Consider the following 13,388-nt stretch of genomic DNA (forward strand, 5'->3'; position numbering starts at 1 on the left):
TGCATCACATGCCAGGTGATTCCTAGGTAGAGCGGAATCTCACATTCTGAGGAGCACTGGCTTTGCGCCAGGTGGTTTTTTTGTTTTTTTTTTTAATTGGAACATGCCATATGTGCTGTTTTCTCATCCCAGCTGTCACAACCCATGCATTCCCAGTGAGCAGCATGCCCACACCTCAGCAGCTGCTGGCAGGGAGAAGTGTTGGTTCTAAGTGGCTGTGATGGTGATGGTGGCACGGATGGCAGCAGAAGCAGTGTTGGTAGAATTGTACCACTTGTCATTGTAATAGATTGTGGGAGTGAGAGCAGAAGCCAGGAACATCAGGGGTCCTTGTCAAGGGACTAATGGTGAGGTTGCTCTACTGGGGGTGGGGTGGGGGAGTAGCCATCAGGATCCCAGTTTTGGAAATGGCAAGACAAACCCTCACCTTGTGGACTGAGGTCATCTCCAAGGGGTTCCATCTATCAGGCAAGCCGGAACAAGAAGGCCCAGACAGTGGGAAAAGCAGAGACAGGCAGTGGCCAACACTGGGATTCTGGAACGTCTGCTCAGTTCGGATGAGACCTATTCTGTGCACAGGGGTTAATTCATCACAGGTGGGGTTGGATAACGCGTCAGCTCTAAGTCAGAGCTACTCCAAGTGCATTCACCCAAACAGCAGTGGCAGCCTCATGGAGCTTGTTAGAAATGCAAGTTCTTGGGCCACACCCCAGACCTACTGGTGATTTTCATGCAGGTTAAAGTTTGAGAAACACCATCTAAACTTAGACTGATTGTCTTGAGTCTCCATACCTTGAGGAGGATTACAACGTTCAGTGAGTCTCATCAGCAAGACTTGGTAACTTGTGGGTTAAGAGGTACAGATGGGGCACAACCCCGGACGGTGTGGCCACTTCCAAGCCCACGTCTGTGTGGTACCCAGGTTCATGCACTAGTTTTGGGAGCGGGTGGAAATGCCTTCTATGTCCACACTTTTTTCTGAGCAGGGTTTAGAGACAATAGACTAGACTGATGTTTTATTCTCTAATATCACTGAAGTTGTGGGATCTGCATATAATTCTGTAATAATGTTTTTTTGCTTTCGTTCTCACTGTTTGTAACTTTCTTGTTGTCGATGTCTACTCCTTAAGCCTGGATGACAGGCAGTCCTTTTATTGTTAAGGAGCAGATATATCTCCCTTCTGGTCCCTTCCGATCACGGGCAGTGGTTGCCTTTCCCCTCCTGACCCTCAAGTGCTACTTACCAAAACCTTAAGAAACACAAGCATTCCCAAATGGCTCTAGACCAATTTAGTATTGGATTTGATAACATTGGTAGGTAAACATTTATTTTTGCAGAAGTGAGTTTTTATTTTCTTCTCTGAGTCTGCCGGTGAGAAAAATCATATGTAAAATGTTTTTCTTACTGTCGTTATAATATCCAGGAATGGTTTCATCTGTTAAGGATGATAAGGGATCTTAGGTGATGGGTGTGACATTTCTTACTGCTGTCAGGTTGAGGATTTGTTTCCTTCCATGGTGAGCCTGGGGGCCTTGTTTTTATTCAGTTCACTTGGGGGCTTTCTCACTTTAAAGCAACTTGGAAATCTCAACACCCCAATGCCCTCAGGCTGTCACAACTCTGTTCCACCAGGACCAGCCTTTCTGGAAATCTCTCCTGAGCTGTCCTACTCCTCCACTTCTCCCTAAGCTAACCCTGTCCCCGAAGGGCCCAGCTGCATCCAGAAGGGAATTCTTTTTTCTCACTGTTCCCATCAGGAAGCTACTGTTTGTCTAGATCAGTGGCCTGTTCTCAGCGCTCATTTTCTCTAACTCATTTGACTTCCTTGACGTTGGATGTTGAATAACTCTTTGAGAACAGGGATTGTGTCATTTTCAACCATGTAGGCGCTCTATAAATATTTATGAAATGAATGCACAGATTCTTCTTTTGGAAACTCTGCGCTTGATATGATTCTGCCCCTGTGATGCTGTTTCTAGCCCGTCTTGTCCTCTAGCTCTGCTTCCTGCCTCCGGAATGCACACGTTTCCCAAAGTGGGGTTCTAAGTCTTCTTCTGGAACTCTCACTCCCTCCTGTGCCATCGTCTCTCCCCACCATGTCCCTGACACTCCGTGCCCTGTCTTCTCACTCTGGACCTTTATCCTGGTTCAGCAATCAGCCCCCAAAGGTCTGCTAGCCATTCAACCTGTCCCCAGGTGAACCCATCAACTTCTGCTTCTTTTTTTTTTTTTTTTTTGCGGTACGCGGGCCTGTCACTGTTGTGGCCTCTCCCGTTGCGGAGCACAGGCTCCGGACGCGCAGGCTCAGCGGCCATGGCTCACGGACCCAGCCGCTCCACGGCATGTGGGATCTTCCCGGACCGGGGCACGAACCCGCGTCCCCTGCATCGGCAGGCGGACTCTCAACCACTGCGCCACCAGGGAAGCCCTGCTTCTCCTCTTTTCCTCTTTTCTGATTAATGGCATTTTCCCCGTCTCCCAGACACTAGGGACCCTGTCACCTCAGCAGATCCAGTTCCACACCTGTGTTTTGCTGTGTGCTTGTGTATTCTGGAATAGTGAGAGCACACGTCCAAACCTGCTGATTAACTCAGATACGACCTTCTCCTTGGCACCCCCGGCCAAAATCACTTCTCCCTTTGTGACCCTCCCCCCGACCCTCCATCACACTTTCCCTCTACGACCATTTTTCTTTGGCCCTTAGCTCCTCCATATTGGAATGTTTTGAACATGGCTCATCTCCTTGCCCAGATTGTAAGCATCTCAAGGGAGTGCTTGTGTCCGAATTGATTTTAAATCCAAGCGGGGGCACAACTCAATACCTTATTGGGTCCAGAATCACATACAGGGATTGGGAAAGGAAGCCTTCTCAGTGCCTCTTGTTCGGATGCTGACATCTCCCTTCGTGTTCCCATGAGAGACCCCAGGGCGTCACTTTAGTTGTGTCTGGAACAATGTGTCACTGAATCTTGAAAGATCGAGGCTGGTGACTATGGCTATAAAATGATAGTGCCTGGAGTTTAAAATGATATTGACAAGCTAGAAGGATGTGCTACTGTTCATGGGGTATTATAAAATGGATCAATATGAATAATATTAATAGACCAATTAGTATGAGAAATAAGATTTTGAATGCACGTCAAGGGCTTATATGTAAATCTTATTTATTCTTAGCAGCCATAGGCTAGTACCAAATGATGAGGCATTATCCTTTTATCCCTTTAAACTTTTCAAAGCACTTTAATATTCATATCCCACTAGCCTGGAGATGTTGAAGGGCAGTGGTAGCAAACCTCACTCTTTTTTGCCAAACTTGTAAATGCCTGTTTATCTCTCTCCTCTGAAGGCTCAGTCACAACCGCTCAACAAATGTGGAGAGCATTTGATACTTAGACATGGTGACCGGCATGGCTGGAAGCTGACATCCAGTTACAGGGCAGAGCACCTCAGGGTCCCAGGTCGCCTGGCAGCTGAAGGTCAACCATGCCTTCAGGTCCCTGTCGTGGCACCTGGCACTCAGCGCCCAGAATGTTCTCCCTGAACTTACAGAGATTCTTGAGATCCCTGCCATCCCAGGCCAACCCTAGAGGGTGAGCAGGATTCCCACCGTATTATTCTGTGGGTCCATTGCCCAGTCCATTGCCTTCCATGGTGTGTCCCTCATCCCCTGCCCACCCACCCAGCACTCGAGGGGAGTAAATGAAAAACCAAGCAAGCATGGCCCATCCAACCTTCCTGCTAGCATTCTTGTTCCAAGAAATTTAACGAACAGACGGGAAAATGCAGCCAACGTTCAGTCAGGAGATGGTCTCTAAAAGCTGAAAATTCTTTGGGTCACCCCAGTCCCATGTACCTGGCTGAGTGAAGAATTCGACGGTCCCCACAGCCTGGCTTCTGCACCAGGCCCCTCACCGGCTCTGGGATGATGGCAAAGATGATAGCAAACCCGGCAAAAAGATGAACAATAGATAACTTACTGAGGGTGTAATGCTACCTGCCAAGCATTCAAACTCAGTGGTTCTCAGAGTGTGGCTCCCCATACCAGAGCATGGGTGCCCCAGCCTAGACCTTCTGAAAATGAACCCTGTGGGCGAGGGACCCAGCAATCCATTTCAACCCCTCCAGTTGATGCTGTTGGTGGCCTCCAGTTTGAGAACCAGAGTTCTGGTTTACAGGCCTATTCTTCCATCTTGGACATGGCTTCCTCAGGCTCCCTGGGCTGCTTTGACATAGTGCCCTAAACCTATATTGAGGGAAAGAGGGAGAATAATTACTCATATCAGCTACCCCGTGTTGAGCATTTACACTGTGCCAGGGATACTTCTGAGCATTCTTGAATTTATTAACATCTGTAATCCTCACCACGACCCTGTGGTGTCTATACTATTGCTGTCAGCCCTCAGTATCCCTGGATGTGAAACCTGCAGGTACAGATGACCAACTGTAAGGGACTTGAGCATCTGTGGATTTGGTATCCCTGGGGGTCCTGGAACCTGCAAATACTGAGAGATGACTGTATTATCATCGCCCTTCGGTAGATGAAGGAACTGAGGCACACATTGACTGGCTAGATTGCCCAGGGTCACTCAGGTAGTAAAAGGTAGCACAGAGTTCTGAACCCATGGCAGTCTGAGTCCAGTCTGAACACCCAACCACCTTGTGCCCCCTTAGAGTCTCTGCCCCTTCTCCACCCAGGTGCTATTTTTTTCTCCTTTCCAAACGAATTCCTCCCTGTATTAGTTTGCTAGGGCTGCTCTAGCAAAGTACCACAGACTGGGTGACTTAAACAACAACATTTATTTTCGCACTTTTCTGGAGGCTGGAAGTCCAAGATCAAGGTGTTGGCAGGGTTGGTTTTTCCTGAGGCCTCTGTTCTTGGTTTGCAGTCGGCCACCATCTCCCTGTGTCCTTGTATGGTCCTTCCTCTGTGTGCGTGCTCCTGGGGGCTGTGTGTGTGTTCACATCTCTTCTTCTTAAGGACACTGCTCAGATTGGATTAAGACCTACCCTAAGGACCTCATTTTAACTTAATCATCTCTTTAAAGGCCCTATATCCAAATATGGTCACATTCTGAGTTACTGGGTATTAGGGCTTTAACAGATGAATTTGGGGGGCGGGTACACAATTCAGCCCATAACTCTCCTGTTCCCCCACCATCCATGCCTTTGGCTGACAGGAACTACATCATGTCTCTGTACCCTTGGGGACTCTTTCACTCCCATCCATCTAAACACCCCATTTTCTGTACTTGTTCCTGGGTCACATGGCTGCATCGTTCCCAGGGACAACAGCCATGACCTAGAGAGGACAGCCTCTACATGTGCTGCAAATATATGGCTTTAATTTGTCAAACATTGCTGTGTATAACTAGGAAGTGAGGGGTCTGCACAATGTCTGTAAATACAGCCTTGTGGGTTTTTCTAGAGCAAGGTCAGAGGTGACGATGTCTCCAAAAGTATTGTCTGTGGACCACTCACATCTGAGTCAGCTGGGCTGCTTCTGGACCCCTGAGGCTCCCCAAGGGTGCATCCTTGGAGTGTGCATATCTCAGAATCCCCTCTCTGTCAACCCTTCCCTGTCCATCCTTTGACACCTGCTGATTTTCCCCCATTTTTACTGAGATATAATTGACATACAGCACTGCCTAAGTTTAGGGGGTTCAGCATAATGATTGACTGACATATACTGTGAAGTGATGACCATAATCAGTTTAGTTAATATCCTCATCTCATAGATATAAAAAAACAAAAGTTAAAAATACTCTTTTTTTCCTTGTGATGAGACAGTGATTCTCAAGTACACAAAGGTATCCCTTTACATCTGTGGAATTAGACACATGTGACCCATGTTTCAGCTCTTCTATTCCTAGGTTGTGACCTTGGGACAGGTTAGTCTCCCTAAGACCATTCTTAATTTGCAATGTGGAATTCATCTAGTTAATTAATGGGATTAATCTAGCAACCACCTAGGGTGGCTGTAAGGATTAAATTAGATCATATAGATCACGCACTTTATACCACCTGCTGGTGGCAGGAGGGAGTGTTCAAGCCCTGATGGCCTTCCTTTCATCATCACGGTAGCGTTTCTACTGCTGAGCAAAGATTTCTTTCACATCCTGTGACCAAAGCACAAACCCTGTTAATGTTGCATCTAGGGTGTGACTCTGGGTCTGGACCTCCCAGAACACATTCTGTGAGAACCAGTGTATGTGCAGATGGAAAAACCCATATAAAGTTGGTAAACAAGACCCAGGGGACAGTGGGGCACAGGAATGCTGGCCAAGGAAGGAGGGAGGGTCAGAAAGAAATCCCAAGGGACATCAGTCAGAGATGTCTCCTGAATCACTGGGACCAAGTTGACTTTTCTACTAAAATGACTAACATGCAAAATTTTCTGCAATCTCTGAACTAACTGAAGATCTTTCGGCCTCACAGTGGGTTGGATGCACATTTGACATGTTTACGGACCTTCCTGTGTTGTCATTTGTAGAGGAGCTGAAGGCCCCTTTGGAGGAGTATGTCCACAAACGCTACCCTGGGCTGGTGAAGGTGGTGAGAAATCGAAAAAGAGAGGGCCTGATCCGAGCTCGCATCGAGGGTTGGAAGGTGGCTACCGGCCAGGTCACCGGCTTCTTTGATGCCCACGTGGAGTTCACCGCTGGCTGGTAGGTCACAAGCTGAAACCTAGAAGCGCTCGGGATTTGCGGCATGGTCAGGAGGGCTGGAGTCTGGGAGGTGGGCCACTTTGGCCGTTTCCTCTGGGGCCCTGGCAAGAATGGAGAATCTTTTGCTACTTTGCTCGTTTCCATTTCTGGGGAGGATGGTTGACTGTTGAAAAAAAGAGATTCAGTTATAATTTTACCTACTCAGGCAAAGCTTCCCAGAATTTATGGGATCGTGACTTCCCTGGCAGTCCAGTGGTTAAGACTCTGCGCTTCCAAGGCAAGGGGTGAGGGCATGATCCCTGGTTGGGGAACTAAGATCCCACATGCCTGTGGCCAAAGGAAAAAAAAAATTTATGGGATCATCTTTAACAGCATTTGGAGGAAGGGAAGGGTTTCTCTCTGCTGATATGGCCCCTCACGTTTTTCCAGGTGAAAAGAACAATATGAGAGAAATCGATGAGCATACAGGGAGTAGATTTTGGATGTAAGAGAGTGAAGCGTCAAAAATGCCCAAATCAGTCAATGAGCATGTTAAGATTAGGTTAGAGCTTTACCGTTATATGATTATTTCTAACTAACCAATGATAAGTCAAGCCAGAGGTTAAACCCCTATGCCAGGATTGCTTAATTAGTAAGCAGCAGAGTCTTTAATTTCATTAATAATGTTTATTTACACTCAATGATACCATCTTGAATAAGTTCACGGTGCCATATTTGAAGAGCCAATATCCCATCACTAATTGCGCCTTAAAATGTCTATTCTTCATTTGAAACAAACTTTAGAATCCTTTTAATGGCCAGAGAAAAGGATGGTTATGCACATGACCACACAGAGGTTTGGAACGTGGGGTCACCGTTAACACTGGTCCTTTCACTTGCACACAGGCATCTGTTGCCATCTCAGACCCCAGTTTTCTTCCTTGCCTTTTCTGCCACCATCAGACCCTGATACACACAGCTGTAGGTGTGCAGCCCTGACCTCCTCTGAGCCTCACCACTGTTTATCTCTCATAATCATTCTCAAAGTGTGGTTCCCAGACCAGCAGTGTCAGCATCACCTGGGAACTTGTTAGAAATGCAGATTCTTGGGCTCCACCCAGACCTATGACATCAGAAGCTCTGGGGATGGGGCCCAGTAAGCTGCTTTAACCAGCCCCCCCACCAGGGGACTCTGCTGCTCACTCAAGTTTGGGAACCCTTGAGCTAGAAGCCTTCTGAACAGATGCCCCTGAAAGTTCCGTTGGAGCCTCAGCCTTGCCCTGTCTCACCTTTTCCTCCACATCATTCCCTCCTCATTTCTTTCCTGTCAAAACTGGTGGTACCACCCATGTCCCCGTCACTTGATTCTTCTCTCCCCATCGTGTTACTCATCCAAGCCACCTCCAGCTTTAGCTGGTTTTTCCTCTGTTTCTCATGTCTACCTTTTCCTCTCCATTTTGACCTCCACGTTCCCGGCTCAGACCTTCATTATCTTTCACTTAAACTAACTGACAAATATTTGCTGGACGATGACCATGTCCCAAAGACCGCTCTAGGCTGTGATTTGGGTGCCTGCCTGATTGGGTTTGCCCAGTGCTGAGGGATTTCCCAAAATGCAAGACTTTCAGTAGTGAAATCAGAACGGTCTTGGGCAAAGAGGACAGTTGGCCACTCAGCTGGGGTTCAGAATCTGGTGAGATTTGGTATCCGCCCTCCAGGAGCCTATAGTCTAATTTTGACTGATGTCTGTGATCCAGTCTTAGCCCTTCAGACTCATTTTCCAGACAGAAGGGTGTATGTCCTCATGGCAGATAGACCGTGTGTCGCAACTCTCACTAGGTCATCCTGCAGTAACGATCTACGTCCTGCCCACGTGGCAGATCTGCTGCGGGTTGTCTGTCTGTGGCTCTGTTCCATACGGCCTCTGCGTCCCAGGACCCAAGGAGCACCCCTGCCTAGGATGTACCATTTTTGTAGCTCAGGGAAAAAGATAAGAGTTTCTACTCAGATGTGACATGGTCACACCTTCTGTTGGCCAAAGTAGGTCAAGTGTCCAAGCTAAACATTAATTGGGGTTGAGGGAGAGCGTGTCCCTCAGCAGGGAAACACCGCAGGCCTCGGGGTCATCGGCGGGATGTCCCAAGGCAGGGGAGCAAATCGCTGGGAACAGTTGTACGCTGTGTCCCAGACTGGGAGACTGAACTCCTCAGCTTCAGAAGGATGATTTGAACCAAGGTCTTCTGCCCGACACTCAGTAACTTCCCCCACACAGTGACGGCCGAGCTGAATGCTTCTACCTGCAGGGCACCAGACCAGCCTAGAGGAAGGGTGGCCCATCCAAGGAGGCTGTGGAGCTTAGGGGTTGGGCCTGAAGCCAGACCATCCGGGTTAGAAACCTGGTTCTACCTCCAGCTGGCTGTGTGGGCTGGGGCATAACCTCCGCGGGCTTCAGTTTCCTCATGTGTAAAATGATGATTATAGTATTTATCGCATATGATTGTTGTGAGATTTATATTAATCAGCCCATACAGAATGTTGGGAATGGTGCCTGGCAAGTAGTAAGTGCTTGATAAACATCTGCTATCATGAGCTTATAAGGAAGAAAAACGTGTGTTCAAAGATCAGCAAAGACAGTGTGTTATCAGGGTGACTTGAATATGATGGAGAAGATGCTCTAAGCATTGAGAGGATGGAGAGAGTCTTCTACTGGGGGAAATTAAGTCAGGCTTCTTGGAAGAGGTGGCACTTGATTAGAGAAGCTTGTGTGGGTGGCTAGATTTCCTGCCTGGGCACAAGGGCATTCCTGGAGGAGAACAGCAAGAGTGAGGACTTGGAGGGGGCGGAGCTCTGAAGCATGTCTAGAAACCAGGGAAAGTCAGTCCCATTTGGTTAAGGTGTGTGCAAAAGTATCGGAGGCAGTAAATGGCCCAGGGCATATTTTATTGCTCGTTTTAAATAGAAACATGAGATGTGCCAACAGGTAATTCAGTAGATGCAAATGAAAAGAGATGGAATGGAGGCCGAGCGTTCTCATTATTCTTCGAAATAATGCAGAGGAATGGGATTTTCACTTGATTCCTTTCCAAAGCCTGCGCCCTGCTCTAAGCAGGGAGATTAATTCCCTGGTTTATGAGAGCCATCTTTTCGTTCTCGAATATGGGAAATGATCCCTTCCTACATCTACGTCGGAGACGCACTCTGGCAGGGGTGCCTGACCATCTGCTTTCTCCTAAGCTGGCAGGGCTATACCTTAAACCTGGAGCCAGGTCCCTGCCTGTCGCCTGCTGTAGCCCTGAGCGGGCGGGCTCACTGAGAGGCAGGATCCTGCCTGCCTTTGCATTCAGTTAGTTCCTGCCTGCCATCCCTAACCCATCCAATTAGATCCCTTTTAAGAAATCAATTAAATAATCAATTAAAACAACTGAAATAGTCACACGCACAAAGAAGCTAGTGAAAGGCTTATTGAAACCAGGCCATCAAGGGCAGAAGTGACCTATTTGGGGAAAAGGCAATTCAGCTCCAGCAGAAAAGAAAAAAACCAGAGGCATCGGCCAGTGCCTGAGGGGAAACTGAAAACACTGTACAAAACTGTAGGGAGATGCAAACCCTATCAGGAGGGTCTTGATGGGACGGCTCACACTTTTTTATTCTTCCTCATACCTGTCTAAGCTTTGGCTTAGACACTGTTGGTATAAAAGACAGGCCATACTTTCTGGGGCAGAAGCCCTCGTGTTCTGAGTCCCTGCTTCAGGCCTTTCATGCCAACGCAGGCAGCACTGTGGGAACCCCACAGGGGGGAGGGCATGAGCTACATGTCCCAGGGCTCCTTTAAAGCCACCTGATCCAGCTGGAGCCACCACTTGGGAGCCCGGTTTCCCTCTGAGTTCCAGCCTGCCCAAAGCCCAGCCTTTAGCTACGATGCTTCTATTCATTGTCTGTGGTCTTGGGGTCTGGGCCGCTGGAGGTGTGGGTGAGCCACAAGTGAAAGATTTTATTTCTGCTTCTCTGTGTTTCAGGGCCGAGCCAGTCCTCTCGCGGATACAGGAGAACCGGAAGCGGGTGATCCTCCCCTCCATCGACAACATCAAACAGGACACCTTCGAGGTGCAGCGCTATGAGAACTCGGCCCACGGGTACAGCTGGGAGCTGTGGTGCATGTACATCAGCCCCCCGAAAGACTGGTGGGACGCCGGAGACCCTTCCCTTCCTATCAGGTCTGTGCCAAGGATGCGCTCCAGTGGCCTTTTCGTCCCCAGATCCCAGGGGAGAGAGAACCCCACCCACCCGGGGAGAGGGGGAGGGAGGGAGGCTGGAAGAGACCACTTGAGGATGGAGCTGCAGTGTGGAAATAGCTGCTTTAGGAATTTGGGGGTGTCTTCCCACTGAAGTTTTCTTGCTGAGAGAGGACGCTGCATTTTGCTTCTTTTGCTAAAAATTCTCCAGTGCAGCTTATCAAACAGCCGTCCTGAAGGATGGAAATTGATAGGACGGCTCACACTTTTTTTTATTCTTCCTCATATCTGTTGAACTGTGTTCAGGAGCTTTTAAGTGTGAAGTTTGAAAGGTATGAATTCCTGGGACTTATTCATACTTGGATGCTTCACGATCGCCGTGACGCAGGACCACCTAGGAAAGGACAATATTTCTCTGGTACCTGGGGTAACCCAGGGCCTTTGGGCAGCTCTGTATGATTTTTGCCCCAGGCCCCACCCAGCATCCCCTGGAAGCAAGGAGATAGATCCCTGGTGTTGTACCAGTTGGGAAGCTCAGATATAAAGGATGGGGAATGAAGTAGGTGGATTTTGATGTCGTATTCGTTTCCTGTGGCCTCTGTAACAAATTACCACAAATTCAGGGGCTTAAAGCACAGAAAATTATTCTCTTACTTTCTAAAGGTACTGCAGTAATCTGAAGTGAGCCTTAGAGAGCTAAACGCAGGGTGTGTCTACAGGGCTGGGTCCTTCTGGAGGCTGGAGGGGAGAATCCATTTCCTTGCCTGTTCCAGCTTCGGGAGGCTGTTCTCATTCCTTGCCTCACGGCTACATCCCCTCCCTTTCTCCCCCTGCTTCCTTCATCACGTGGCTGCCTTCTTTCCTCGATGTTCCTGCCTCCCCTCACATAAGGGCCTTTGTGATGACATTTGGGGTCCACATGAATAACCCACGATCATCTCCCTCTTCTCAAGAGCCTTTACTTAATCATATCTGTGAAGTCCTTTTTTCCAGATAAGGTAACATTTGCCGTTTCCAGAGATTAGGATGTGGATTTTGGGAGGGTGCATGGGGAATATTGTTCAGCCGACAACAAACGCTTTGATTTTCAGCTAAGATGATACCCGAGTTACAGTTCAATACTTTCTGTGAGTCCTACGTGAGGGTCAAAACAGGCTTAGTATCTTCGTGGTTCCACGTGAGAAGAGGTGGAAGGGGCCGTCTTACTTTGCCTTTGTTTTAGGACAGTGTTTGTTGGTATAAAGGGGGCAGTTGTGGAACAGGAGTGAGGACTGTTTGCAAGTACCCATAAAGTTCTTTCTCAGTTTATAAATTTTTAATCAACCAGAATAGGATTTTGAGATGGACAGACCCCCCCTGTTGCATATTCTCTTATTTTCTGGCACACATTGAAAGCTGACAGACTGCATTAGGGTAGAGCCACTCATGGCAAATTTATGCAACAAAGAAGGTAATCTTTGGGGCTAATAACTTGCTCAGCTGGAGATGTCTCGTGGCTCAGTTCCCAGCCCAGCCTAGATGTTCAGTGTCTCCGTGTCCTGCTGCAGGGCTGTGCCCTCAGATTTCTGCAAATAATAATGTAGACTCATCACCAAGGTGTTATCTGAGAACCAAAGCATAACCTTCAGTGATATTTAAAATGTAATGGTTGAGATTACACCCATGAGGATGGCTACTGTGTAAAAAAAAGCAAAATAACAGGTGTTGGCAAGAATGTGGAGAAATTGGAATCCTTGAGCATTGCTGGTGGGAATATAAAGTGGTACAGCTGCTATGGAAAACAGTATGACAGTTCCTAAAAAATTAAAAATAGAATTACCATATGGTCCAGTGATTCTGCTTATGGGTATATACCCCAAAGAGTTCAAAGCAGGGTCTCAAAGAAATGTTTGTACACCCGTATTCATAGCAGCATTATTCACAATAGCCAAAAGGTGGAGGTAACCCAAATGTCCATCAACAGATGAATGGAGAAACAAAATGTGACATGTACATACAATGAAATATTAGTCAGCCTTAAGAAAAAGACGGAAATTTTGACTCATGCTACAACACGGATGAGCCTTGGGGACATTACACTAAGTGAAATAAGCCAGTCACCAAAGACAGATACTACATGATTCCACTCATATGAAGTAGCTAGAATAGCCAAATTCACAGAGACAGGGAGTAGAATGGTGGTTTCCACGGGCTGGGGAGAAGGGAGGAATGGGGAATTATTATTTAATGGTGTAGACGTTCAGCTGTGCAAGATGAAAAGAGTTCTGGAATTTGGTTGCACCATCCTGCAAATGTACTTAACGCTACTGAACTGTACATGTAAAAATGGTTAAGACAGTACATTTTATGTTATGTGTGTTGTACCACGATTAACACAAAATTAATGGGGTGTGCTTAAAGACCCCACGGCCTTCACATCTTGAAGCGATGGCTTGACAGTGAGTTTCGTATTTTTGTCCAAGCACTGCTTCTCCCTCACACACAGGGAGGCTGACCTCCAGCCGTGACGGG

At 47.6% G+C, this 13,388-nt stretch overlaps 1 protein-coding gene across 1 annotated transcript in view; it reads left to right on the forward strand.

Moving 5' to 3' along the window:
- The window catches only part of GALNT17 (polypeptide N-acetylgalactosaminyltransferase 17), a gene marked incomplete at both ends in the record, with an annotated part of 470,492 nt that overhangs the window by 256,602 nt on the left and 200,502 nt on the right, over window positions 1-13,388 (forward strand). The window contains 2 exons of the mRNA XM_081255248.1: window positions 6,492-6,666; window positions 10,662-10,859. Coding sequence (XP_081111374.1) covers window positions 6,492-6,666; window positions 10,662-10,859 — 373 coding nt within the window. The remainder of the gene's footprint in view (window positions 1-6,491; window positions 6,667-10,661; window positions 10,860-13,388) is intronic.

Source organism: Mesoplodon bidens (assembly GCF_964165515.1).
Source record: "Mesoplodon bidens genome assembly, chromosome: 15".
NCBI lineage: Eukaryota > Metazoa > Chordata > Mammalia > Artiodactyla > Ziphiidae > Mesoplodon > Mesoplodon bidens.